Raw genomic sequence first — 27,326 nt, 5'->3', positions numbered from 1 at the left:
CTCCTTGTTCACAAAGACGTTATTGTATAATTCGTATTGAGTCTCCAGTAATACAACAAGTAAATCCAATGAACAGTTCGTACAGCGGATCGATCTAAGCTATATACCTCTAGGTTTTTCCCTTCTGCGATGATAAAGAGAAATCTTGTGAATTTGATGAGTTGGCCCATGATTATCGCAAGTCACATCAAACTTTAGTTATTTTGGCTCTATGCAAATCACTATTCTGAAATGGTCTAAGCTTATCTTTTCTTAAAATGTCAGAAGAGCGTAATTGGGCAGTGTAGTCAGGTCCAGAAGTTGAAGGCAATGATTGGCGAGGCCTCTTTTTACTATTTGATGGAGAATTTGTTATCGGTATATTAGCGGGTAAAGTCTGGCGTCGGTTCTTTATCAGACTGTTTCGCTGCGGATTGGGTTCGATGGGTGTAGCTTGAGACATCGATCCAGTTTGTGAACAACTTGTAATGTTGGTGGATACCATGTCAATCTTAGGGATCAACTGTGTTGCATAGATAGGTGGAGGTATTCCTGTTTGGGCTTTGGATTGAGTTAAAGGAGGAGTGTTGTGGGTATAATTTCTACCTTGTATGAAATTTGTAGCCTTTAAAAACAAAACGTCAATACGATTACCGAAACACGTTTTAACTTCTGCAGGATGATGATTATACAAACACTCACTTTATCTTCTCCCGTTACGCTAGTTGGACGGTCATCGAATATCGCCTTTCTTTTGCCTTTCTCTACTGCAGTGTACCTTCCAGCCTCAGGTGTAATGTCATCCGCCTCTACAGCATCTCCCAATTCGAGGTCTTCTTGCTGATCTTCGTTCAGCTGATATCCAGGGCGTTCGACCACCTCTCCTTCATCCCACACGCAGAAAATCTTCTCTAATGATCTGATATCCTCAATGACCTTTTCTGCTTCTCTCATCATATTCTTGCACAATGTTGCTTGTTTGAATTTCCCATTATCTTGTTCAGTAGGAAAGAAATCGGTAAATAAAGGTGGAGGCTTCTCATGACTAAATGAACCAACATCAATTTATATCAATTTGCACAACCCCCATGGCAGGATAAATAGCTAACTTACTCAGCCAAATTCCTTGCTTGGTCATACCACCCTTTTACGATCTTTTGATAATGCCTAAACGTCGAGACTTGTTGAGTTGTCATACACCTTATATACATTTCTGTATCATTAATAACAGCCTCATAGTCAAAATCATCCCCATCTTCAAGTTTGGGAAAATAACCTTCCAAAATCCTCTGTACTTGACCCAAAGGAACTTTAGGCGTCGTAAATAACGTTACAAGATGCTATAGTGATAAACAGTATATTGAATTAATTAGTCTTCATCCACATTGGGGTTTGTGAGAAGAACGAATTCACAAGTTTCCTAAATTCCAGGGAAAAAGCTAACATCCTATGAGAAGCTTCCTGTCTATTCTTCTTTATACATTGTATATCATATCCATCTTTCTCATTTAAAGCACCTCTCAAAACTTGTTCTCGAAGATTATATCCTTTTCTAGTAAGTTTTTTAACCAATCTTGAATGAGCGATCAAAGCTCTTGTAGCTTCTGTTTGTATTTGAAGTGAAAGTAATTGGAAATGAGCGAATAGACGAAGAGTGTTTGGTAGGTGAGATAATATTGGAGATGGAAACAAGTGAGCTTGTAATGCTTCTAAAACCAAATCGGGCTGAGGTGATAATTCCATCTCAAAACTGATGGGGGTCTAGTATAGCAAGTTTCAAAATCAAACTTGCAGAAATCACTGCACTTGAGCTCGGAATCATCAGCAAAGTATATAGGAAGATTTTGTCGAGTAAGAGAGATCAATAGTTTGAAGAGCCAACATTGAAAATGAACATTATTTTGAAACTGTTGATGCGTTTCATGTGTAATCGCGTAATCGGTTGACTGGATCCAAGCGTATTTTATTTTAGCGGTAGTTGCATATTATTATTATGATACGTGCCTGGAGTTAGAATGAAATGAATTCGGTTAACGCATAATAACAGACCGTTTAAACTGTTAAATAGAGGGTCGACGTTCCTTTTAAAATGGTCCGGTATCCGGAAGAACGGTAAAATACTCATGTTAGTATCGATCATCTTCAACAGCTGATCCGTAAAAAATGTTCTATCCGATACCGTACAAATAGAATGCCATGGATAACGAACATTCTAAACTGTTTTATTTCCTCACATTTGGCCAAGAAGATTTCTCTTCGTTTGATATAACGTCATTTTATCATCTTACACGTAAGGAATAGTTCAATATGTTGATAAGTACAAGGTTTGTGAATCGCAAGACGGCATCTTGGATTCCGTGCAAAGCAATACCTCACATTTGTCGGCACATGCATATGGAAGCTACACAGGAACGTAAAGAAAGACAAGAAGGCGATGTGAGTGATTCAATCCGTGTTATTTCTTTGTCATCATACAGAAAAATCAGCTGAAAGGCTTGCGATTGGAAAATTTAGATTAGTTCGGTATTTTCATCTTTATCGGGAGAAGCAGCTGTTGAACTTCCAGCTAGATTTGGCGAACTTAAACGTCAGATTATAGGAGATGAGACGAATCAAAGATCTTTGGTAGAAAGTTGGTCGAGACTTACAAAAAGATTAGGTCAAGCTGCTGAAGAAATAGATAGGAAGAAACAAAATGTCAGTTTAAGCGAAAAATTCGTTCATCTGTTGTTTACAACTCTTATAAATTGACTGAGTAAAATTTACTGATTATGATCTTATTCGCTTTCATAGTGCATCCCCCAGATCACGTATGACGAACTCACTTCACCTTCTTCATCCCCGGAAGTCATAGAAGCGATCAAAACAACCGGTGCCTTTGTCTTGAAGAATGTCATTGATCGAAAAGTAGCCGAAGAGTGGCTATCTCAAACAAAAAGTTACATAAAAGCTAATCCGGAAGTTAAAGGCTTTCCAAAAGACGATAAACAAGTTTTTGAGCTTTAGTGAGTTAACCTTTATTCTTTTCAGTGTATTCTCATAATACTGATCATAGTTCATCGCATGATTGTACTGATTCAGCTGGTCAAAAGTTCAACTTGAAGCTAGATCTCATCCTAGAGCTCTTGAAGTCCAGAAAGCCCTTTTGAATTTGTTCAGCAACTCGAAGAGAGAAGGAAATGAGGACGTTTCAACGAAGGTAGCATTAAGTTATGCAGATAGATTACGTATAAGACATCCAGGAGATGCGAGATTTGCTTTAGGACCTCATGCAGATGGGGGAAGTGTTGAAAGATGGGAAGATCCAAATTATAGGAAAGTTTACGAACAAATATTGAGAGGTAATTGGGAAAATTTTGATCCTTGGGTTATACAAGATCGAGTCAAAGCTGAACAAAACATGTATGATGGACCTGGATCTGTGAGTTATCTTCAATCTTATAGTCAGCTTATCGCTCATATATCGCATTGGACGCGAGTGTAGTGTGGAGTATTCAGAGCATTTCAAGGTTGGACTTCTTTATCTTCTACTGGACCGAACGAAGGTACATTGAGAGTATATCCTTTGTTAAAGGAATTAGGAGCTTATACAATGTTAAGGCCGTTGTTCAGGTGAGTTTACTGCTCTACAACTACGGAAAGCAATTATATTCTTTTCTATTACAAGATAATAAAAGCCGTGACAAATAATGATTAAAAATCGATTATGATAGGGAAATACGCCCGCGTTCAACATTGACTCAAGCAGATTATCTACATTCATCAAATTGGGAATTAGATATGCAATCCACTTCTTTCCCCGGATCACCCTTAGCCAGATGTCAAGAATATAATGATAATACACATCCACATTTAGAATTGAACAGGACAATGGTCAGTATGCCGAGAGTAGAACCAGGTGATCAAGCATGGTGGCATTGTGGTAAGTCCACATTTCTTTTACTAGCAAACCCATCTTACATCTAAGAAGAAATCCAAGTGCAAATCCAATCTGACTGATTCCAATTTCTGCTGTGATTTAGACATGATTCATTCTGTCGAATCTACTCATAATGGAACTGAACCTTCATCAGTCTTATATATACCAGCTGTACCATTGACGATTCAAAATATAAGATATATCAAAGATCAACGGATCAACTTTCTAAAAGGTAAACCAGCACCTGATTTTCCAGGAGGAATAGGTGAAAGTCAATTTCAAGGTAGAGGTTTGGATAGCGATATAACAATCAAAGAAGGTAGACAAGCGTGAGTGACTAAGATCGAATTCCTAAATACTCGAAAAGGCAAACGCTTACTCGAGATATTTTGGGTTCATGGATTAGTATGGGATTAGAGGCATTTGAGATTCCGCTTGATCTGAAAGAAGGTGAAAAGATTCTAAGGCGTAAAGCGTGAGTTATATTATATCAGACTGTTAAGGCGAAGAAGCTGATTACTCGTAATAAGTAATGAGATACTAGGGTTTTGAATGAGTCAAGAATGTATTGCGTAATATAATCCGACATTTGGAATTCGACTGTATTTCCAGCATTCTTGATTGTACCACCAAAAAGTACGCATAGCATGTATGTTTCATAGCATCTGGTCTGTCCGCTCAATCGTATCCCATTTTGTATCAATCCACATACGAAAGAATCTTTATGAGGTCCCTCCTTCAGCACTGAAGCACTGAACTCCAGTTAATCCGCACCTTGCAAGGAGACGACGAATTCTCAGGTTTGCTTCCCATATCTTCGAGCTAAATCATATTATACATCCCATTATAAAGCGATTTTAGCTACATCCATACCGCCTGATGGAGGGGCGGCATCACCTAATCTAGCTTTATGTATTTTTATATCTTCTACTGGTCGATCTTCTGAATCCGTACGTACAGCTTCTAAACGTTGAACAGTTTTCATTCCTGAAGATATTCGACCAAATATTGTATGTTTACCATCTAAAAAAGGTGTTGGAGCCTATTTGATTAAATGATCAGCAAAGCAAGAGATCAGCAAAGCAAGAGAATATGGATGATAGCCAGGATAAGTAATTTTGATTTATTCATGTATGATATAAAAAAAGATGATGGGTAAAATAATAAACTTACACATGTTATGAAAAATTGTGAACCTATCAAAACGTTTTTCAAATTAGCCAAAAAGGATTTTGATCGAAAAATAATACTTCCCCGTTTAATAATTAGACTTACCATTTGTATTAGGTCCAGAATTTGCCATTGCTAATATACCTGCACCTACAAATCTTAAATCTGGATGTAATTCATCTGTAAATTTATCTCCGTATATTGATGTTCCTCCTCTACCCGTTCCTGTTGGATCACCACCTTGAATCATGAAGCCCTTATCAACAAAACCCAAACAACGTTAATATCTTTAGTATCTGTTGATTGAAATTGTCAAAGAAAGCCATACTTACAGGTATAATACGATGAAATATTACTCCGTTGTAATATCCTCTTTCAGCAAGTTTCGAAAAATTATTACATGTCTTAAAGAGAACTGACGAGATCAGCTGAAATCAAGCCAAGTCAAGATAACATTTGATTTAATTACTTACCCTTGGCGCATGAGCAGTATATAGCTCGACAGTAAAAGATCCTACGGACGTATCGAAAGTTACGTATTCTGCTTTTTGGGATGACATATCGAGAATGATTAAGAGCGATTTTTACTTCAACGTAAGGAAAGTGGTTGGAAAAGAGCCTCTTTTAAAATATCAATTGGAATGCCAATTCTATTCTATTATTCAGCTGTGGGTGCTGGTGGTATGGATGAATAATTATTCAGTAAACGAGATGTGATTAAGTCAATATCATATATCCCTTCTAATGTTGCTGCTTGACTTGCTTGTTCAACTTGTTCGATCCACGTGAATTTGCTTCCGTCGGGAATTGATCGACCGCGATAATTGCTACTACCACCACCACGTCCACTTCCAGCATCCAAACAGCGAATCCCTTTGTAGCATCTTTTTCCTCTTTAAAGCATCGTATATACGGACTATAAATCAGCCATTCAGGAGGGACCGACAAGATGGGACGAAATGGTTTATTTGGGAATTTTCAAGGCCTTGACGCCTTTGGCAAGGTATGTTGGGGCGCTTTTGGTATATTTGATCTCTGCCGTATGAGCTAATGATATTACAACTCAGACGATGGAGGATGTCAAGATAAGGACACGGACTGGAGCCTTGTGTATGTTACTGATCAATGATCTTTCTCAATTACGGGCTACTGACGTGATATACTTGAAAATAGTAACTTTCATATCATTCTCGATAATACTCACATCAATGATGTTGGAATTTATCGATTATCGTCGTATACATTTAGAGCCATCGATCATAGTAGATAGATCTCGAGGAGAGAAGTTGGTTATAGAATTCGATGTAACATTCCCCAAAGTACCTTGTTATCGTATGTCGTTCCTCCCAGCTTCCCAGCAATATCAATAATCAATGAAAGGCCATTCATTATACGGTAAACTGACAAAGGAATGTGCTTTTAGTATTGTCCTTGGACGTAATGGATATATCAGGTGAACATCAAACGGAATTAGAGCATCATATCTCAAAGACCAGATTAGATAAGGATGGTAGAGTTTTGGAGACTGTTGCCGGTGGTCGTATATATCAGCTTTCACCTTCCTCTCTAGACTTTGGCTACAAGCTGACTTCGCATCTCACTGTAGAGCTCAAGGGTGAAGTCGAAAGACAAAATTTGAAAAAAGACCCGAACTACTGCGGCTCATGTTACGGCGCTTCTCCTCCTGAAAACGGGTCAGTAAATTCTTGGAGTCGCCCTGGGTAATAACTGATCTAATCTGAGTAAGCAGGTGTTGTAATTCTTGTGAAGAGGTCAGGCAAGCCTACGCAAGAAAGGGATGGTCATTTAACGATCCATCTGGTATAGAACAAGTGAGTTTCCTGCTCATATTTGTTGAGAGACTTTCGCTGAGACACTTCGCAGTGTGTCGAAGAAGGATGGGAAGATAAGATCAGAGAGCAAAACACTGAAGGATGTCAAATAGGCGGTCGAGTGCGGGTGAATAAGGTGTGTTATATCAATGAATCTTGGAGCTCATGGTATAGCTGACCCTTGAAAAATGTTTTTCAGGTTATCGGTAATCTTCATTTCAGTCCCGGTAGATCATTCCAAAATAACATGGTGCAAATGATGGACCTTGTCAGTGTTGTATCGTAAAAGTGAAAGAATCGAAGCTGACACAATTGACAGGTACCATATCTCAGGGATAATAATCACCACGATTTTGGACATGTCATCCACAAATTCAGATTTGGAGCTGATTTGACTGCTTCTGAGGAAGCTTCCGTCTTACCTAAAGAGGCTAAATGGAGGAACAGCTTGAAAATGAGAGATCCATTACAAGAAGTTGCTGCTCATACTGAGGAATGTAAGTGAATTTATTTTTACGAGAAATCCTGGTAATCGGGTCAGCTGACAGGTCATGTTTGATAGCCCAATATATGTTCCAATGTCAGTCAAAGTGCATGCCTCACGAATGAAGAAAGCTGACCGAAGGCAATTCATAACTCATAGACTTCCTAAAAGTAGTGTCCACTAACTTTATTGCTTTGAGCGGGGAAGAAATTCCATCTCATCAATATTCAGTCACCCAATATGAAAGGGATCTCAGAATGGGTAATGCGCCTGGAAAAGATTCTCACGGTCGTAAGTACGAGATCGAGGACACTGGATCTAACGAGGAAACTAGCTGACGACGTCGTTTAGATATGACGTCTCATGGTGTAGCTGGTGTACCAGGTGTATTCATCAAGTGAGATGACCAGCAGTTCATTGAAAACTGGTTACATGAGCTAATCTCAATCTTGTAGTTACGAAATTTCACCTATGAAAGTCATACATACTGAAACACGTCAATCTTTTGCACACTTCCTGACATCGTAAGTTTGTTGCCCATTCGGTGTCAAAGGGACTTCGCTGATGATATACGATCACGGCAGGACGTGCGCTATAATTGGTGGAGTTTTGACTGTAGCTAGTTTAGTGGATGGATTCATTTTCTCCAGTTCCAAAAGGTTGAAAGGTATCAATGATGATGGATTCGCGGCACCTGGAGGTAAAATGGTCAGTACCTGTCAGTTCATGCACATATAATCTAGGCTGACGTGCTTTCTGACAATTTACAGCTATAAGTAAGCTATAACTCTAACAGGAAGTCTCATACATTTTTGCCCGCATTGCAATGTTGCATACATGCATTGGTTTCATGATCGATCTGAGACTCTCTCCGAGATAGCCAAGAGCATTGATAAAGTCCAAGCCGCAGTATCACTTTGCGCTGCTTTGAAGCGGTTTTCGCGTGAAATGATACTCGATATTCAAAGGGCTCGAGATTGCTTCTCCTGGCAGCAAACAAAGACAATTTCGCGTGAAATGATACTCGATAATTAAAGGGCTCGAGATTGCTTCTCCTGGCAGCAAACAAAGACAATTTCGCGTGAAATGATACTCGATAATTAAAGGGCTCGAGATTGCTTCTCCTGGCAGCAAACAAAGACAAAAAAAATGTTCTCCCACGGGGAATCGAACCCCGATCTCCCGCGATCGATCATGAAAGGCGGATATACTAACCGCTGTACTATAGAAGATAATGCATAATGTCACCGGCTATGAAATTGTCCAATCAAGGGTTAGGAACCATCAATCATTTTCTCAGGGTCTAATAGATCCTCGCGCGATGTTTGCCCTTGGGGCTCATACGTTGCTCATCCTTCATTTCCTTCCTCGTTCTCCTCAATGATCCGATCATCCTCTAAATCTCCGTACTTGTTCCTAGTCGTTCTCCAAAGGTATTGACCACTAATTCTTGCCGTCAGTCGTATTGCGATGTCATGAGCAACTTCGGCTTGTTTCGGTGACAATTCGGGTGGTAGTGAGGGAACGTTTCCTAGCCAGTATGCGCATGTGTTAGCATCTTGACCCCAGATCAGTGATTTCAGATAAGATCGCCATGATTCTGGTACGTTACTGTTTTCTAGACTTGACGACCGATGCTTCTTTTTCCCAGCCTCGTATGCTTCTTGACGGTATTTTTCGTAGGCCGGGCACGTTCTAAAGATGTGCTCTTCATTCTGAATTCGATTTTGATTGCAGTGATCACAAACTATGTCGTCAGTTATACCTTGGCCTTTGGTGTATGTTCGGAGTCGGCCTGTCCGGGTAAGATATTGGTACTTTAGCAGTTTGCCAGCCGGGGAGTAGATGTAATAGTATGGGTTGACTTTCGCTGGAACGGAATCAAGGGTGAGTCCCAATCGCAATCGTTGTTTTGGAAGACGGTTTTATAGGCAATAGTAGACATTGCGGATTGTTTTTTCAAAATTTACAAACCCTATATAGTCTTAAAAAGCTCACGACGGCGGAAACGCAGACCTTCATGAGAGGATCACTCATCATTCTTTCTCACGTTTGTCCTACATATACAATTAATTACCCCTGTATGACTAGATCCTTCAATATCCCCACTCAATTAATAAACTCCTACATCATCAGCCACATCTAGCACGAGCAACAAATGTTGACCCAGTATCTTCGAGATCGAGTCTAATTCAACTTACAATCAGAAGCTACTCGAATTCAGCTTACAATCAGACCCCACTCAAACAATTTTTGTCGGCCATACGAAACTTCTTTCCTTTCACCTGTCAATTAAGATATACTACTGGTCATTACGATTGGCTGGATATATCGCCTTCGAAGGACCTCTCTTGAGGTTCTTTTCCACCTCAACAGTCCACTATTATGTACCGCATGACGCTACCATTTCGCAATGGAGTGCTCATTCAACAAAACCTAATTAGCACAACACTATCAGGTCGTCTTGAAGTGCTTACTGGCGAAGGGTTCCTTCACGGATGTCCTTGCGACATCCTACACACCTCACATTCCTAATTTCGCAAATCTCACGACGCTACCAGTTCGTATTGGAGTGCTCGTTGATGTCTTAACTCGATGCTACCAGTTCGTATTGGAGTGCTCGTACGATATCACAAAGTCATCACATTCCTAAATTCCCATACCTCACGACGCTACCAGTTCGTATTGGAGTGCTCGTTTATTACTTTGACTTTACTTAAATATACTTCATTATATTGCTACCATCCTTCATCAGAACTTAACATAATCCTCACCACCTCAACCTATTTGCCACCCACAAACCTGTCAGTTTGCTTATCCATGAACATGCCTATGACTACTGGCAGCCAGCCAAGATTTCCGAAGAGATACATCTCACGAAAACAATCATGAGAACAATCAAAGGAAATATTGAGTGTTATTGAAAAATGCTCTGAGGAACCCTCAATTTGTCCGAGACCGATAATATCGGAAGCATATCAGAATATTGAAACTAGCCGGGGTGCGAGATCAGTACCCTGACGTTATGTTGCATATACACAGCTTCCCTCAGAAAAGCCCTTCTGTTGAGTCATCTATCTTCGTCTGCTCATCCCCCGCAATATCTATCGATCAAGATCGGACATAGCCGAGATAGAGCCGAGAGCATTGTTATTGTACCCATTGAAACACCACGTCCGTTACACACGGAGACCGTGAATGTGACGTCGAGATACAGCAACTACAGCTACAGCAGTACACCGCTCTTGCCAATGATCGAGCCAACGACACTGATGGCTATACAGTAAAGTCGTTATTCGGTGCCGCCGCATACGAATTCTCGCGTACACGGATGTGAAATTAGCTAATTCCTGAAAATCTCCTGATTCGCACGGTGAAATATGCTGCAAAGGTACAGCACAAGCACATATGATCGCATGCACTTCTGAACACATTGCCAACTACCAAGATACAATTCAACACCTTCCAAGTGAGTTCAAATATGGTTATTATCCAACATACTTAGAGCTCGATCCAAGATTCTCACATCTTTCAAAACATCTATCGAATTATTCTGTTCAGAATTGGCTCTTATATCAGATAGCAAATTTCTTGTTCGTTTGCCCAGAGAACTAAGTAACCGTTGTTTGGTTTCATGTTTGAGATAATTTGATCGAGTTTGGGCGTTTGCAAGAATTGTTTTTGGTAGTCCTGCTAATCTCGCACACCATATACCAAAAGAAGCTTCAGCAAGACCTTTGGTAAGTTTATAAAGGAAAGTGATTTCGGCACTTCCATCTAATACAAAAATTGTCAGCAAGCTTGAGCTTAGCGGATACGGACCAACCCAATAGCTTACCACCAAGCTTAATTTCGTCAAAAGCCATATGCCAATTACTGATTTGACTTGGTTTCTATTACATGTGAATCAGCATACATTTTGGTCGCCATCAAATGAGACAGCCACATACTTCTCGAGCGAGTTGTTCGGCAACCATGGGATAATGGGTAACGAAAAGCGTCTTGCAGCCTGTACCAGCCACATGAGATAAAGTCGCATATGCAATGGCAACACCATCATAAGTACTATTCGGGTAAATCAGCTAATGTTTTATGATGACAAGCAAAATACATCAGCTCACCTTGTGCCTCGACCGAGTCTGTCCGTCAAAAGTATTCAGCGAAGATGACAAGTTTGGAAGCCCAAAGAGACTACTCACTCATCCAGAATCACTAATGTTCTGGGTGTGATCGTTCTGAGGATGTCGCTGGTTTCTGATAACTCAACCATGAAGGTCGATTTGCCGCGACCGATTTCATCGGAGGCTAAGTGTATACGTCAGACTGATTATAATCCTGGCCAATCGTCGCTGTCGCTTACCTCCCATCCGCCTGAGGATCACACTCGTCAGCTGATCTTCGCCGCCAAGCTTTACAATTACGATTGAAGGACTCACGTTTGCACCGCATCGTGAACCCCCAAGGTGACCGATGAAGCAGGCACGAAAGACCCAATCTGAGCCATACAAACGATGAGAGCCTACGATGTCGTCAGCGGATATCGGTCACGGGTAGGATTGGAATACCTACGACTGCTCGGACGCAAGAACTTTTACCTGCATGGACCATCAGTATTGGGCCGCATGACGGGATTCACCAACTCACCAGCCATATTGGGTCCGGTAATGACTTTAGAAGTACCGTCTTTCTCCGAGAAATCGATATCGAATGGCACGTATGCCTCGTCACGCAACATCTCCACCTAAGATTGCACAGTTGAGCTGTCAGAAGTATCTAATCTGTAGTATCAACTCACCATAGGATGCCTCCCAGCCCTGATCCGCAGTTCAGGTTCTTGGACAAATCTAGGTTTACAGTATCCCGAAGCAGCAGCTACTTGAGCTAGAGACATCAGACAATCGATCACTGCTATCTGCTTCGAAACAACGACCAATTCGTGATGATCGGATATGTCTGATTGGAACGACTTGAATGCTGCTCTCGAAACGGCATTTAGTGTTTCTTTGTGTTGTTCTCGCTCTTTATTACTATATATCCCGTCAGTACACTGCCTAAATGATGGCGATTTTGGAACAACGCACATCCTCAATACCTCTGGCGTGTGATATCGATTCACAGATTTCGTGCTATTGTACAGAAGTCAGCTGGATCGCTGTAATATACATATCTTAACGTAAGTGATACTTACGCGCTGATCTTGACCCATTTTGGTGGTACTGACTTAGCATCTCTAACGGGTACTTCCACGAGATACTGGACAAGGGTCAGCTTCGGCGTGACCCTCACGCACGAACCTCACTCACCTCAATGCCCGCTACGGTAACGTAATTCATGGTAGGTCTTTTCACTAATTTCCTGATCTCTTTGAGATGTTGATCAAGTTCACTCTCACATATGCTGATACACTACGCCCCTGATGTTTAGGAAAGGAGATCCACTCGATAACAATGTGTTCTACTTACGTCTTTCGCATCCTGTATTTCAGGATATTTTTCTGGATCAGTCCACAAATGGCCTTCGTCGTTTTCTCTCGCAGCTTTCAGGTTTACCGATTCCAAGAATCCCTTGGCTATCGATTGGATTTTTGGTAACGTTTGCAGAATATTGTTGAGCAAGGTGGATTTGAAGATAGGGTCATTAGAAGGCTTGAATTCTGATCCTATCCTTACAAGAGCAACAAGTATTGTAGCTAACTCAGTGGGTTGAGCCTGATGTTGGATCAGCTTGAGCGTTATCCTAATATGACATGAGGGAGCTCACTTTGCCATACTGAATTCTAGTCAAGCCTCTAACAAGATCAGGCATATTAACTAGCAAACTTCGAAGCTTCTCCATATAATAGGTGTTACTTTCCATGATTTCCTCAATGGCGTCCGTACGAGCCCTCAGGGCGCTAGGTATCGTAAAGTCAGACTGCTAAGGCATTGATAAGGTATCATGTGACGACGTACACGATATCAAGCAATGGTCTACCGATCCATTCACGCAAAAGTCGACGACCCATACGTGTCTTACAGCTGTGTTCGGATTAGCTTCATCGTTGGAGTCATGACTCTGGGTTACGTACTGATCAAGCACTGTACAGAGCAGTCAGTAACGTGCAACGAGGTATCCCAGGGTGACTCACGCCATAGTAGACTCCCATATATCCCTCCATCAGCCTGATTTCTGTATATTTCGCTAGAAAGAGACGTCAACCTCGGGTGATTCCAACCGCAGACAGACAGACTCACAGGTTGACAAGCGTATTGCTCGACAAGAGCATGTGCGCTCGATTGATGAACTACAGTAGGTCATGCGTGAGCCCTCATGATTAGACCTTATCAATTACCATTGCTTACCTTAGCAAAAGTTGACCTATGTTTGAAAGCGTTCTGTAGCCCGAAAGCTGACGGCGAAGCTGTGTCATTCTAATGTCCCTTCGTGATGAGACTTACTCTTCATATATTGGACAGCAATCGTGAACGCCACGACGACTTGCTTGGGAAAGTCTACAAGCGCAAGTATCGCTTCGGCAGCTTCATGAAAGGTGTCAGCTGCAACGCATTTTGATGTGCTCGACTCACAGTCTAGGCCATCCACAAGACTCAGTCCTTCTTTCTCCATCCCCGAGAGATCTCTTCCATTGGTTTCAACTCCCGTATGCCCATTTGTGTTCACAGTATCCTCCTCATTATCAGATAATGTCAAATCAATCCGGTCGTTGTGTTTACGCTTTAATTCGATGTTCTTCTTCGACTGGACCTTCCCGTCGTAGAACTGGGTGAGATAGTCAAATGCATCATTATATTCAAGGAGTTTGGTTATACGTTCGGTCCGTACAGGGTTGGCCGACCCGACCCTGAGTAGTAGATTAGCTTACAATGCTCGTCTTGGATAGTGTATGACGTACCCTGGACCGCCAGCATAGTGGGCCAAAACTTTTTCGGTAGCTTTACTCAGTCCGGCTTTCGGTAATAGCAATTCAGCAGGCTGTAGGTGGGTAAGACGAGTTTCCAGCTCGCTGCGGACTTGTGAGTCTATTTGATCGGCAACATGTCAGACCGAAAGTCCGCTTCGTATTCGACTTACCATCGAATTCGTCCCATACTACTTCGCCAGTTCCCGGAACAACGCTGACAATTGATATTCTAGCCCTATCGTCATTCGCTATACCACCCATACCTTGCTCCACAATTGACACCAGGGCGTTCGTTGGCGGCGGGGTAGTTCCTGGAACAACGGGATCGTCAAGGGCAGTGGATGATGAGGGCAGCGAAGGGTCCTCAACGTATCTGTGCAGTGTCAGCTAAAATTCGGATCTAGAGGAGTACCAGCTCACGTAGCAGCGGTAAATAGATGGGTCAGCTCCCTTGTGAAAGGTGCATTCCTATTTTCTCCCGCTTTCTTGAGCGCTGCAGTTTCCGTCTGACTGATGACTCCGACTTTGTAGCCCAACGATATCAATCTGGCAGTGTGATCAGCTTAAGGACTTGGCTGATAAAACTACTTCTAGCGTACTTCTTGACGTGTATATGCAGCCTATGTGTCGGTATTGATGCTGTATAGAAGTTACGACTTGGAAAGCTGATGATCAGTCAGCTCTGCTTGCCGTTTTCGTCACTCACGATACGATACCCAATTCCCTTCCAGCGATCTTAGCGTCTTCCCCATGAAATCTATGTGTACGTCAGATAGTCCTCGAGCGCGAGATATGTGACATACTTGTATTTATACCCCACTGGAAAATTGATTCAGCTCAACCCCCACAATGATCCTCAAATGTAGCTTACCTTCCATTAGCAGCAAGACATCCTGATTCTTAGCTTTGACTTCCATGAATTGCTTTTCTAGCGGTGTATAAGTCTGACCGGAGGGACCAACCTCTTCTTTCTTTTTACCCTTCCCTTTCGTAGTCTTACTCCCATCAGTGACCTTCGAGGCGTATTTAGCAGCGAGTCTACTTCCAACACCTTCAGCAGCCTTTCTTCTATCTTCATCATCTGAATCGATACCTTCCGGCTCTTCTATGGTTGGGGTGTCCATTCCAGATTCATTTTCAGGAGTCTCTATTCCATTTTGTCGCCTTAGTTCTGCAGCAGCAGCCTCATCAAGTCTAAGAGACCTTCGTCTTCGAATCAGACCTCCATTCATCAACCGATTTTGCCATGCTTCATGTTTCCGTTGTTGCTCCTCTGTCCTAGTCTGACTGGAGGTACTAGGTCCAGCTTCTGACGAGACGCTGTATACATCGAAAGCACTTCCAGATTGAGATGAAGGCTGGATACGAGTCTTTGGAAGACGATATGTTTCTAATGTAGCTGAAGTTGAAGCATTTGTGCTCGGAGGAGCAGGTGTGGTATTAGAAGAAGTGGTACGTGCGGGTTTGGAAAAGTAACTCGAAGAAGACGGACCAAGAGATCCATTACTGGGTATCGACTTTGGACTGGTAAGGATCTTGGATTTCTTCAAAGGTGGTGAGCCGGTGAGATCAATCACTGGGTCTTGATGATCAGCTTGTTTCGTTGGCGACGATAATGGCGGAGTTTTGCGCTTGAAGAACGAATGCAATGACGCTCTTAGTCGTGTATCAGCCTTGCCGCAAATTACTAAAAATGATCAAAAATCTCACTGTGCTCTCCCATCCGGGATTTTGGGAGTCATGTCGTCCTTTTTGTACGATATGCCTTATGTAGAAGTAAGCTCTTTGCAAGGATAGCGGTCAAAACACGATGATGACGGTCGGATCGACAATGTTGAGTACAATCAACTTTCGCGTTTCAAGAGGTGGAGGTTATTGATTTTGTAATCACGCCTACACCACGCGCCGTCAAGCAACAGATCTAAAGATTCCGATGATCGGACCCCAACTCATACAGGAAAGCACAATCAAATGAGCCCCGGTCCGAGAAAGACCGGATGCAGATCAATTCGGCCTGTTGATCATTCCTGGTGAAATTGTAATCGGCTGCGTGAACAAACAGGATGAGTTTCAAGAGATCAGCTGGGTCTTGAACGGTGCGACCCTACATCGGACCTGGAAATCCGCCCACGGTCACTTGTCTCGGTATTTATCATAACAGCTTCGTATAACAATTTAAGGATTTCCTGCAGATGTATAAATCTATTCGACAGTTCTGTACACATAATCTCATCCTTAGTCAGTCTTCAAAACTTGCCAAATATGCCCATCGTCGAACGTGAGCTGGAGGGATTTACCCTTGTGGGATCACCTAAAGCCGGGTCATCTATAAGCTCTTTCGAGCTCAAGAACGAGAAAGGACGGTTTAAGGATTTCACATATAAGCTTTCATTCCCTTTTGCTAGTGTATACCGGATCATCTTGACTGGACCAGATAGACCAAGACCACCTCATGATAATATTATCCTACCTGAAAACCCATTATCATTTAAGCTCACTTCCTTGGACACCAAAAATTGCAAAGCTACTTTTGATTTTCCAGAAGGACGCGGAGGTGAATCAGCTGCTTCCAAATTTGATGGTTCAAATAGGAAAAGAATATTAGAATTGAGTTGGAAAGAACATATCACTTTGAATGTATATGAATTTATCGGTAAGGACAAAGTGAGAATTATAGGTGATCTTCCAAATCGAAGTTATGCTTTGACAGATAAAGGTATTATAAGACATTGGTGGGTAGAACCAGATAATTTACATTTAGGATTAGGGGAAAAAGCAGCTCCATTAGATCTTTCAAATAGATCTTTCACAAATTCAGCTTCTGATTCAGCAGCCTATGACGCATATAATACGGATCCACTATATAAACATACTCCATATCTGATATCGACTCCTAAACCAACTAAAGAAGGTGCAGAAGTTGTGTCTACTTATGCTATATATCACCCCACAAATTCAGCTGGAATATGGGATGTAAGAAGATTACATGATGATCCATGGGGTCATTTCAAGGCTTATACACAGGATTATGGAGGGTTAGAAGAATGGGTAATGGTTGGTAAAGGTGTAAAAGAAATTGTTAGGACTTTTGCAGAGCTTGTAGGTAGACCTAAGCTCGTAGGAAGGGATTGGTTAGGTTATCTCGGCAAGTCATTTTCATTCGCTTGGGGAACATATCATATAAAAGATTGGCTAATATAATGCGACATATCCGCAGCGTCTGGTATGGGCTTGGGAGAAAGTGACCATCCACCAGCACAAGAACTTCTATCCACATGGCCAGACCTATGCAGGAAGCACGATATCCCATGTTCAGCAATGCACGTGAGTATCAACTGAATCAGCTACGTAATCACGCTGTATTAACAGCATCTCGCGTATCTAGCTTTCGTCTGGTTACACGGTCGATCCAGCCACTGGTAATCGATATGTCTTCACGATGAATGAGGATAGATATCCGGATTTCAAAGCTATGACCGCTCATTTCCATAAACACGGAATAAAAGTCTGTCCAAATATCAAACCATGTGAATTTATGATACTATCGAAACGTCTGTTTGATTCAATGTTGACGGTTACATTGGCTTGCAGATGCTCTAGTCACTCACCCTCAGTACAAACAACTTCAAGAAGCGGATGCGGTATTCCGAGATCCTGCTGTGGACGAACAAGTCGTCACTCGAATATGGTCTGCTGGTGTTGGTGATAATGAAAAAGGAAGTTGGGTTGATATGACCAGTGAAGGTGGACGTAAATGGTGGGCAGATGGAGTGAAGAGTTTAATTGATTTAGGATGTGATGGAATGTGGGAGTGAGTCTCGTATTTCTCTCTTTCATTCTCGCAGAGCAATCTCGCAGAAGTCGACAATCAATTCTCATTGACGCTTCTCTCATCTTTTAGCGATAATAATGAATACTTCCTACACGATGATGAGTTCGTTTCTCAGACTACTTTCCCACATCAACTTTATTCCCCTGCAGAAGGAAAAGCCAGCATAGGTCTATTAGGTCGATTACTCAATACCGAATTAGTCAATTACGTATCTCACAATGAATTAATTAAAGCTCAACCTGATAGAAGACCATACGTCTTGACAAGATCAGGTAATGTCGGAACTTTCAAATATGCCAATTCTACATGGACAGGAGATAATTGGACTTCATGGCATAACCTTCGAGGTTCACAAGCTATTCAAGTTAATGCAGGAATGTCATTAATGCAATCAACAGGATCCGATATTGGAGGATTTGGTGGACCTTTACCCTCTCCTGAAATGTTTGTTCGATGGGTTCAATTAGGTGTAACACATTCAAGATTCTGTATTCATAGTTTCAAACCTGATAAAAATGATATGTCCGGTGCTGCTGCTACCAACACTCCTTGGATGGTGAATTCACCACACCACTATTTCCCTATAAAGAGATAATTGCTGACTTGTTTCCTTAATATTAAAACAGTATCCCGAAGTCTTACCCATAATTCGTGAACAGATCAAATGGAGATACGAATACCTTCCATTCTTGTAAGCACATATCGTCTTCAAGACGTAAATTAATATCGCTAATTGTATGTACTAAGCAATCATTTGATGTGGCTTTCTCATGAGGAGGCAATTCCTTCAACAGCTTGGTTAGGCTATGGGGATTTCTCTTCTGATCATAATTTATACAATCAAGAAATTTTGGAAGGTTTTGACGCTTGGTTAGGAGTTGGTAATATTTTAGTTTGTCCAGCATTGTTTGAAGGTCAATTGACTAGGGAGGTATATTTCCCTAAATCTTCTTCTGAAGATAAATCTTTATATTTCGACTTACATTCTCCTCATCGACAATATACAGCTGGTACAAGAACAACAATTGCTACTCCTTTAGAACATTTTGGGTTATTCGTAAGAGAAGGAAGTGTAATTCCAATTGGAAAGAAACAACATACTGTAACTGAGATCTCAGGTCCAGCTAGAACTACTCCAGATGGAATTGATGTTCAACTTGATTCTGAAGGTGGTTTAGTAGGATTAGATGATTGGAGAGGTATAAAAATTTTCCCATCTAAAAATGGTAAATCTCATCAAGGAAATTGGATTGAAGATGATGGAATTTCACTTAAACCTGCTAAAACAATCATAAGCGTTACATATTCAGGTAAAGAACATTCTGTTGACGTTGAAGTATCTTTTCTTCAAAATGACTTTAAGACTCTTTGGGGTAAGACACTTGATATTTTATTACCTGAGGGAGATGTGAGAAAGGTTGTTGGTGCCAAGGAAGGCATTAGAGACGGTCGGAGGGTCTGGACTATTGAAATCGCTTAAGTACAGAGGCACTATACGACCCACAAAGAGAATCGACAATCAATTGACTTCCCCTTATGCATCGATTATGGCATGGAGGTAAATTGTGGTTGATTCTATGCATCATATGGGTTGACGAGCTATCCACAACTTGAGGTGTATTTGACAAATGCTAGATTGACTTATCTGACTATACTTCGATACTACGGCTTCGTATCCCACATTCCAACGTATCTCGACTTCCCTTCCCTCTTCAGCCTATCCCATCATGGTCCTTCTGCGGATCTTTTTGCCACACATCAACGGAACAGCCGTTTCAATTCTCTAAAAAATCGCTGCAAAGCCGCCCCTTACTCTGACGGGTACGATTATTTTGAACCGATAATTTAGCCTACCTCCTATGGAAGGGTATTCTAAATCCACTGACTAAAGTTCTGGCATGTTCATGAGCGTTCTCACCTCGAAGGTTGGTTTTGAAGTAAACGTGGAAACCGTGTAATCGAGGATATGAATCTGTATTTGATTCGATTTGAGGGAAGAAAGACATTGTTGTAGGTGAAAATCCAAATGAAACAATTCCAGTTAGACTTGCAGGTGAATTTTTAGGTGTTGAAGCAGGTGGAAGTGGAATACCAGAAAAATCTCTCAAACGAGGTAAAACAAAATCAACTAAAGATTGTATGAAATCATACATTGCTTGACCTTTTAATTCAACTTTTACTGAAACTGGCATACCGGCTCTTAATTTCCATGCAGCTGCAGATTTCTTTGCAACTATAACTTCTACACCACTTGATCCTTTTTTACCACCTCCATTAGGTGTTTCGCCTGATATAGCTCTTAAAGCCATTATAGCTGATAATAAAGTTGATTTATTGATAATTGCTTCTTTTACCATGGTATGTATGATAATTGATTCTAATTTTGGAACATTCTCTTCATTAACTGAAGTTGTTTTAGTTCTAAGAGCTCGATTACCACGCATGATTGGTGGTCTTGGTCTATTAGCCTCATAACCCGTTTGAGGGGGTTCAATAATTTCTGGTTTAGCTGGTTTTTGTGCTAATCGATGGGAATATGACATGTACATCAAATCTGATGCTAAAGTATCGTGATAATGTTCTTGATAACGAGAAGAATGGGTTGGTCCGATGTGTATCTCAGGTAATTCCCAATCATCTTTAGGTAAAGGAGAAGTTTGAGTAGATGATTTTGAAGAAGATTTCGAAGATGAAGATGCGAATCTAGAAGAAGAGGGGTTGATCGATCGTTTGAGAATTGGCATTCGGGTTGCCGTCGAGGCGAGTGATCGTAGAGGTGTTGCTGACATGATAGCTAGGTATAATTGTTACTAAAATACCTTGAATTCGATTGATACTTTTTGTTACAGGACGCTAGATATCTAATTGCGAGGACGAGGAGATGAATCGCAACTTTTTCGGTTTCGGTTGAAAACTCGCTTCCTTTCTGCGGGGCTCAAGAGTAAAGCAAGATAGGCTTGCTCAATATAATGCTTTTTCACATGCCTATTTTAGTGAAATGATGCGTCGCGCTTCGGTCTAGATTGGCTTAACGGTTAAGCATCATTTGTTGTCAACCTCGAAATATTCAGAGTCAGTTTATGGGATATTATCAAGTGATACGCATAGCTTACTCATAGAGTTGGACCCCATTCAAGGGGCAAACGAATATGCCTTCCCCTCCATTATCGATTGTCCAATCTTTATCACCTCGAATAGCTGTCCTCACTTCACAAGATGTCGTTCAATCGTGCGAGGCGAACGGGTGTAGAGGATTGGAGGAATTGTTGAGGCCTTGGGAAGGTGGGACAGAGAGAGGTCAGCTGCACACCCGAATTTAAATAGCTATCTTATATTGACTGACTACTTTCGTACCACAGTATCTATATTGTCGTCTACCCTTTCGCCAACGATACATCCCACATTTCCAGTTAGGTTTGTGTCGTTTGAATCGGTATATACCAATCCCATCCTTTCCGTTCCGAATCCAGATGTCACTGTCGACTTGATCAGTGGATTTGTGGGAGCCAAGAATCCAGGTAAATTACTGCTTCTGCTGTCTCTCTAGTGTACCGAGGCTCATATCAACCTTAAACAGATGATGAACAACATTACCCAATCACTCGATCTCTTTTGCTGTCCTCGAGGCCATTAGCGAGTCATGAGACGTTCAATCATCCTGTAGGAGTTCTTTTCGCGGTCTCAACAGCTACACCAGATCCTCTTGGAACGTTGAACAAGCTTCACGCTCAACAAATTAGCTCAGCTGCACAGAACGTTCCATGGATGGATGGACAAACGGTATTGAGGTTTTTCGTGGTAGTGCATGATGTCAGTATGATGGGAGGTGATATGGCTCCGTGAGTGGATCGTATTGTTCGCCTCGTGATATCACTCTTCCACTTACTGATCTCCCATCGTAGCGCTCATGAATTATTAGCCAACGTCAAAAAGGCATACGGACCACATTCGACATTACTGGTCATAAATTCTCAACTAGAGCACAGAGAACCACCACAATCACCCGATGTTTCAACTCACCCATCGATTCCTCTCCCTAGACCATTCACACCCGAACAATCTAATCCGTCAGCACTATCTCAAGTGTACGCATCGGCGTTATCCTCCTTGACCTTATCACCCATGGCAGCAGCTTCGGCGTCTTTAGGCGAAAAAGCCGTATCAGATACCCCATTCTCACCTTCTCGTCCTGTCAGACGCAAATTATACGGCCATAAGCTTACCGCAGAGGACACTCAAAGGTTAGCAGCTTTAGTCAGAGAAATAGTGGTCCAGAGCTTGATACCCTGGATGGAAGCCAGAATTAGGGAGTGGAACGAAGTCTACCATTCAAACAGGCGAGGAATCACGGGGAGATTGTTTGGAGCAGGCAGAAAATTTTTCGGAAGTAGACCTAATAGTCCCAGTCCTGGAACTACGCCTACAGGATATAACACCATCAAAGGATAGTAAGTGGACTCGAATACTGATTACAGTGCACTATCATGCTGAGCATTGTGTATGACAGCTATCCGATAATAGCGGTCGAAGCACTTTCTCGTCGTCTGGCCGATTTCGCATTCATGTTACGTGACTACAAATTCGCTGGGGGAGTATACGATTCATTGCGGAAGGACTTTGCTCAAGATAGAGCATGGAGATACTCTGCGGCAGCAACCGAGATGTATGGCTTATGCTTGCTATTATCACATCCGTTCTTTCTTCCCTCTTCCCCACCCACGATGAAACCTATTCCCTTCACTAATTTGCAACACACGGAAATTACTTCATGGTTAGAACAAGCTATAACTGCTTATCACCAACATTCACCTATCACCCAAATACAACTTGATGCTTTGAGGATAACGGTATTATACTATGAAGCTTGGAAAGCTATTGGCGAATGGAGATCAGTAGGATATGCTTTAGTCAAGGGTAGTGGCGATTCAGATGAAGTCCCTAGTGCTGTGATGATTGAAGAGGCTGCAGCCGCAGATGTAAAGGGAGGAAAAACTCAGAAGGGCAACAGGAGAAGGGCATTTCATTTGGTCCTAGCTGCTCGAAGGTATGAAACTGCTGGTCTTGTAAGTGTTATAATTTTTACATGGGGTCATTCTTTCTTAGCTGACTCTCAAACGATTTTTATTCAGAAAACCTACTCTCGAAGGTGTCTTGAACGCGCATCTCAGATATATAGAGACTCCCCGTGGACCTCGGCGCAGGATCGTATAGAATATTCCCTTGGCCGACAGGCTTATACCTTAGGACAAAGTGATGTGGCGGTGGAACATTTCTTGAGATTACTGAGGAGAGAAGATACTGGTGTCCCAGGCTCGCAAGGGGGTCCGTTGCAGGATATGGCTCAGGCTTACGAGGTACGTACCGGAAAGATGCATCCCATCCACTGGGCTCAAAGGCGCAAACGAATCCATCTCTGACCCATTTTGGAACCGCCAGCAACTCGCATCTCGCCCCGATTTACTCGCCAAGTCTTCCTCGAAACTGCAATTACCAACTCCCGTCTTCGATGTCTCTCAGACTCGAATATTGCCTACCTCTGAAGCTTCCTCCTCTGCCTTATCTCGGGAACGATGGGCAGATCTGGAGAATCAAGCGTTTACTACTTGGGATAGAAAGGGTAAGAAACCTATGAGCCTGTTAGCCGATGAGAAGAGATTGATTGTTGGGGTTGACGGTTAGTTGCCTCGTCCCCTAACTTGATTCTATAAATCAATGATACTTAACCCGATTTGATGTCATTCGTCTAGAACCCCTTCAAGTCGAACTCATCGCTACGAATCCTCTTAACGCACCTTTGACCTTGAACAATATCACCCTTGCATTTGATCACACGGACAAAGTCAGTACTGAGAATATCGAAAGTGTCTCGTTAGAGCCGTACGAAACGCGGATGATACACATTTCTGTGACTCCGCTCTCACCTTCCACCATACGGCTTAAGGACGTCTCTTTCTCATTTCATGGATTCTTCCCTTGTACTCAATCTTTGGTTAAACGAGGCAAACGATTACATAGTACGAAAGCCCAACGTATAACACCAACTTACGCGGAAGATACAAGCTTGACTGTGGACGTAACGGCTTCCAGAGCGATATTGACCGCTCATTTGGCGGGAATCCCGGATAATTTGTTTGAAGGCTCAGTGGTGGGGGGCAGAATCAGACTTTCTAATAGAGGGAAAACAAATATAAACGATATAGGTATGATATGGAACGAATATGGAGTCATCCGGCGTACAGGTAAATAGGCGACCCTTCTTAATCGGTCAGATGCGCAAGAAAGCTAATATGTTACTGGGAAGACGATACCAAGCATCAAGATACCAATAATAGTATACCCAACTTGATACAGCCTAATACCATATTACCATTATACAACGGAATAATACAACCAGGAGAGGAGCGTGAAATACCAATCACATTTCTTGCGACTCAAACCGGATCCATCGACATTCTCGGTTTGGTCGTATTCAGTAGTGCCGACGATGGTGCTTCTAATACCTCGTCCGCACTGATTTGCCATCAAATCGATGTCAGACCGATTCTTCAAATCAATGCCGTTTTGAGGCCAACTGGCCAGGAAGCAGGGCATTATACAAGTGTAGTCGAGATAACGAATCGTTCGAGTGTTTCGATCGTTATCAATCGTATCGCAGGCATGAGCCCTTCTTGGATGGTCGAATCGATTGAGAGGTGTGTTGCCTCGAGATCGATCAGCCCGTATGATATATGCCAGCTGACAAATTTGTTTCAGTGACCATTCTCTCTTACCGAATCAAACACTACGATCATTGCTATCGATCAAGTATGAGACCTCCAGCAAACATGACCTGCGCCAGACTGCCGTCATTGACTCTTTAGGGAAACTTGTCAAAGGACAACCCATAGCTGAAGTGTCTACAGATCTTCAAAATGGCATATCGCTCACTGGAAATGGGGGTACGGAGGAAGCTTTGGATTCATACTTGATACTGAAGAGACAAACGAGATTAAAGGACTTAAAACAAGCGTTCACTACGATCGATGCAAAAGACATCGAAAGGTTATTTCAACTTATTGAACCCCTATCCCTGGATCTGGTGGTCACTTTTTCGATCAACGATCCCATTGCAGATAGTGGATTTTCAAGAAAAGGTCATTCGATCATTTCTTTGAATCCATCACCGACATTCTCTCTCGTCGAGGATTTACAAAAAGAAATCAATGCTACCATTCTTTCAGGCAACAAATCTCAACGAACAATGTATGAAGAAACCTCTAGATTACATAGAGTTTTAATTGATGATGTACTCAACGGGTATTTGGCTAATGAGATTGATCCGGTTCAAGTCAAGATCAAATGTGGTAATAAGGGAAAGGTTTTTGGTAACTTTGGAAATGGGTGAGTTTATCATCTCCATGAATCTATCGAAACGAACAAGTTGCTAACATTTTTCCCGTTAGTTCTTTCAAAATACCAATCACTTTTGAAATCATAAATCAATCGCCTATATTACCTATAAGATATATTCTTAATTTACCTAAACCTTCACTTTCCGATAATATAAATACCAATCTTTCAACTCCGCATTACATAGATTCACTCATTCACAAAGGTCAACTGAAAGCTTTGGATTATGAAGAAATACATATTGAAATTTGGGTACATGAGCCTAGTTTACTCGATTTGGGCGGATGGGAATTATTAGTTGAAACTGGTGAACTTCTTAATGACGATTGGGCACCTAGAAATACATGGTCTCGTATTGGCTCAGAAAGAATGTTAGAAGTGATGAGTAAGGAATAAGGAAATGGTTGTATTGTTTGATTTGATCATCGGAACATCTTTGTATGCATATCATATCATTACTGTTGTATGTCATACACGTGTTTCATTGAAGGCGGTCCCGCTCCTGGACGAACAGAGACTTAAATTCAATACACCAAGCGGCATTATATCGTCTAAATGATGGATGATTGACAAAATATGAGATGGGTGCGTTTCACGATGACCTCACGACTTTCCATATTGGTAAAGGGTCGCGAAAGTGCGGCTTAATCGTTGATCCAGTGCTCCCTTTCCGTTCTCTTATGTATTTTCATAATGTCTTTGACCAGAAGTTAGTATTACCCTTACCTGAGTAATCCTGAATGATTCATGCCACAATACTAAATGAAAAGTCTGATTGATTGATTGATTGATTGATTGATTGATTCGCGTTAAATATAAAAATCACGTGATGAAAATCAAAGGCATCTTTTGAATATCGCCGTTATCCTAAAGTTGATTTAAGAATATAACGCCGAATCACTTTAAAGGGTTAAACCCCATCTCATTCTTATCGGAGAATTATCTCATTTTGCCACTTTGACGAGTTATTAAAACAAAACATCACCGTCATCCCCCAATTCAAACGTAAACATTAAAATCATACATATAAACTTGATATCAATTCTTCTTTCTCTTCTTTTACCCACTCTCTTTCTCAACAATTAACAATCTCTCTTACCCACCACCCCACCCAATAAATTAAATTAATATACAATGTCTGGTCGAGGAAAAGGTGGTAAAGGTTTAGGTAAAGGTGGTGCTAAAAGACACAGAAAAGTCTTGAGAGATAACATCCAGTAAGTTATTGTATATGTTGTCTATTCGAACATCTGCTTATATTTACATTTAATTAAATTAGAGGTATTACCAAACCCGCTATCAGACGTCTCGCAAGAAGAGGTGGTGTTAAGAGAATTTCAGGATTGATTTACGAAGAAACTAGAGGTGTACTTAAGATTTTCCTTGAAAATGTTATTAGAGATTCAGTAACTTACACTGAACACGCCAAGAGAAAGACTGGTAAGTTATATTTTCTTCATAAATTCATATTTTTTGAAAAGAATACATGTTAATCTTGTTGGTGATTTTATAGTCACTTCTCTTGATGTCGTTTACGCTCTTAAGAGACAAGGTAGAACCCTTTACGGTTTCGGTGCTTAAACATCTTATTCTTAAAACAATTTTTTAGTGTTCAAGACAAAAGTATGAGATTATTTCAAAGTTTCCATCGGTCTGAAATAGAAACAACAAAATAGGGAGGATGTGTTTTTTCGTTTTTGATATTTTTATTTTTATATTTCGCCGGGAATATAATTATAATACTCAGTATATATAGTTATATAGGTTGACCGATGCCATCCTGTGCCATTCCATGATTGTTATTCTCAGCATTACTTCTA

At 41.4% G+C, this 27,326-nt stretch overlaps 9 protein-coding genes and 1 non-coding gene across 10 annotated transcripts; 5 read left to right on the top strand and 5 right to left on the bottom strand.

Moving 5' to 3' along the window:
* Window positions 1-187: 187 nt before the first annotated feature.
* On the bottom strand, window positions 188-1,722 carry I206_102604 (uncharacterized protein; the record flags this gene model as incomplete). Its single annotated transcript, XM_019154713.1, has 4 exons — window positions 188-604; window positions 682-1,024; window positions 1,093-1,319; window positions 1,393-1,722. The coding sequence occupies 4 exons, from the start codon at window positions 1,720-1,722 to the stop codon at window positions 188-190; spliced, it is 1,317 nt and encodes a 438-aa protein (XP_019012116.1).
* A 651-nt stretch (window positions 1,723-2,373) lies between these two features.
* On the top strand, window positions 2,374-4,450 carry I206_102603 (uncharacterized protein; the record flags this gene model as incomplete). The annotated part of the gene is made up of 9 exons (XM_019154712.2): window positions 2,374-2,415; window positions 2,494-2,676; window positions 2,773-2,984; window positions 3,061-3,400; window positions 3,464-3,591; window positions 3,693-3,901; window positions 4,002-4,227; window positions 4,305-4,373; window positions 4,429-4,450. 9 exons carry the CDS (start codon window positions 2,374-2,376, stop codon window positions 4,448-4,450), a joined length of 1,431 nt encoding a protein of 476 aa, XP_019012115.2.
* A 292-nt stretch (window positions 4,451-4,742) lies between these two features.
* I206_102602 (peptidyl-prolyl cis-trans isomerase-like 1) lies at window positions 4,743-5,628 on the bottom strand (the record flags this gene model as incomplete). The annotated part of the gene is made up of 5 exons (XM_019154711.1): window positions 4,743-4,940; window positions 5,072-5,094; window positions 5,174-5,324; window positions 5,401-5,472; window positions 5,542-5,628. 5 exons carry the CDS (start codon window positions 5,626-5,628, stop codon window positions 4,743-4,745), a joined length of 531 nt encoding a protein of 176 aa, XP_019012114.1.
* Window positions 5,629-6,017: 389 nt separating this feature from the next.
* Window positions 6,018-8,122, top strand: I206_102601 (uncharacterized protein; the record flags this gene model as incomplete). The annotated part of the gene is made up of 14 exons (XM_019154710.1): window positions 6,018-6,071; window positions 6,136-6,178; window positions 6,242-6,400; window positions 6,492-6,608; window positions 6,675-6,762; window positions 6,819-6,900; window positions 6,953-7,036; window positions 7,100-7,168; window positions 7,220-7,397; window positions 7,463-7,480; window positions 7,544-7,675; window positions 7,736-7,781; window positions 7,840-7,908; window positions 7,969-8,122. The coding sequence occupies 14 exons, from the start codon at window positions 6,018-6,020 to the stop codon at window positions 8,120-8,122; spliced, it is 1,293 nt and encodes a 430-aa protein (XP_019012113.1).
* A 414-nt stretch (window positions 8,123-8,536) lies between these two features.
* On the bottom strand, window positions 8,537-8,616 carry I206_102600. The gene has a single exon. It is a non-coding gene; the product is annotated as a tRNA-Glu (tRNA).
* A 2,243-nt stretch (window positions 8,617-10,859) lies between these two features.
* On the bottom strand, window positions 10,860-16,027 carry I206_102599 (uncharacterized protein; the record flags this gene model as incomplete). Its single annotated transcript, XM_070202593.1, has 30 exons — window positions 10,860-11,161; window positions 11,223-11,277; window positions 11,335-11,449; window positions 11,506-11,523; window positions 11,584-11,689; window positions 11,745-11,755; window positions 11,821-11,903; window positions 11,954-11,979; window positions 12,029-12,125; window positions 12,180-12,411; window positions 12,466-12,510; window positions 12,573-12,637; window positions 12,688-12,789; window positions 12,847-13,092; window positions 13,145-13,277; window positions 13,336-13,401; window positions 13,452-13,461; window positions 13,512-13,564; window positions 13,618-13,667; window positions 13,726-13,772; window positions 13,822-13,902; window positions 13,951-14,225; window positions 14,277-14,403; window positions 14,456-14,658; window positions 14,706-14,831; window positions 14,885-14,941; window positions 14,992-15,042; window positions 15,089-15,104; window positions 15,157-15,941; window positions 15,996-16,027. 30 exons carry the CDS (start codon window positions 16,025-16,027, stop codon window positions 10,860-10,862), a joined length of 3,615 nt encoding a protein of 1,204 aa, XP_070058694.1.
* A 520-nt stretch (window positions 16,028-16,547) lies between these two features.
* On the top strand, window positions 16,548-19,597 carry I206_102598 (uncharacterized protein; the record flags this gene model as incomplete). The annotated part of the gene is made up of 7 exons (XM_070202592.1): window positions 16,548-17,430; window positions 17,503-17,609; window positions 17,671-17,812; window positions 17,877-18,096; window positions 18,187-18,673; window positions 18,744-18,808; window positions 18,865-19,597. 7 exons carry the CDS (start codon window positions 16,548-16,550, stop codon window positions 19,595-19,597), a joined length of 2,637 nt encoding a protein of 878 aa, XP_070058693.1.
* Window positions 19,598-19,967: 370 nt separating this feature from the next.
* I206_102597 (mitochondrial 54S ribosomal protein uL5m) lies at window positions 19,968-20,906 on the bottom strand (the record flags this gene model as incomplete). The annotated part of the gene is made up of 1 exon (XM_019154707.1): window positions 19,968-20,906. The coding sequence occupies one exon, from the start codon at window positions 20,904-20,906 to the stop codon at window positions 19,968-19,970; it is 939 nt and encodes a 312-aa protein (XP_019012110.1).
* Window positions 20,907-21,266: 360 nt separating this feature from the next.
* Window positions 21,267-25,902, top strand: I206_102596 (uncharacterized protein; the record flags this gene model as incomplete). Its single annotated transcript, XM_019154706.1, has 11 exons — window positions 21,267-21,414; window positions 21,477-21,635; window positions 21,695-21,956; window positions 22,020-22,565; window positions 22,625-23,180; window positions 23,247-23,471; window positions 23,554-23,791; window positions 23,865-24,356; window positions 24,419-24,809; window positions 24,871-25,497; window positions 25,560-25,902. The coding sequence occupies 11 exons, from the start codon at window positions 21,267-21,269 to the stop codon at window positions 25,900-25,902; spliced, it is 3,987 nt and encodes a 1,328-aa protein (XP_019012109.1).
* A 738-nt stretch (window positions 25,903-26,640) lies between these two features.
* Window positions 26,641-27,087, top strand: I206_102595 (histone H4; the record flags this gene model as incomplete). Its single annotated transcript, XM_019154705.1, has 3 exons — window positions 26,641-26,723; window positions 26,786-26,946; window positions 27,020-27,087. The coding sequence occupies 3 exons, from the start codon at window positions 26,641-26,643 to the stop codon at window positions 27,085-27,087; spliced, it is 312 nt and encodes a 103-aa protein (XP_019012108.1).
* Between the last annotated feature and the right edge of the window lie 239 nt (window positions 27,088-27,326).

This window comes from Kwoniella pini, chromosome 3 (assembly GCF_000512605.2).
Source record: "Kwoniella pini CBS 10737 chromosome 3, complete sequence".
Classification (NCBI taxonomy): Eukaryota; Fungi; Basidiomycota; class Tremellomycetes; order Tremellales; family Cryptococcaceae; genus Kwoniella; species Kwoniella pini.
This window is presented reverse-complemented; position numbering and strand designations above follow the sequence as displayed.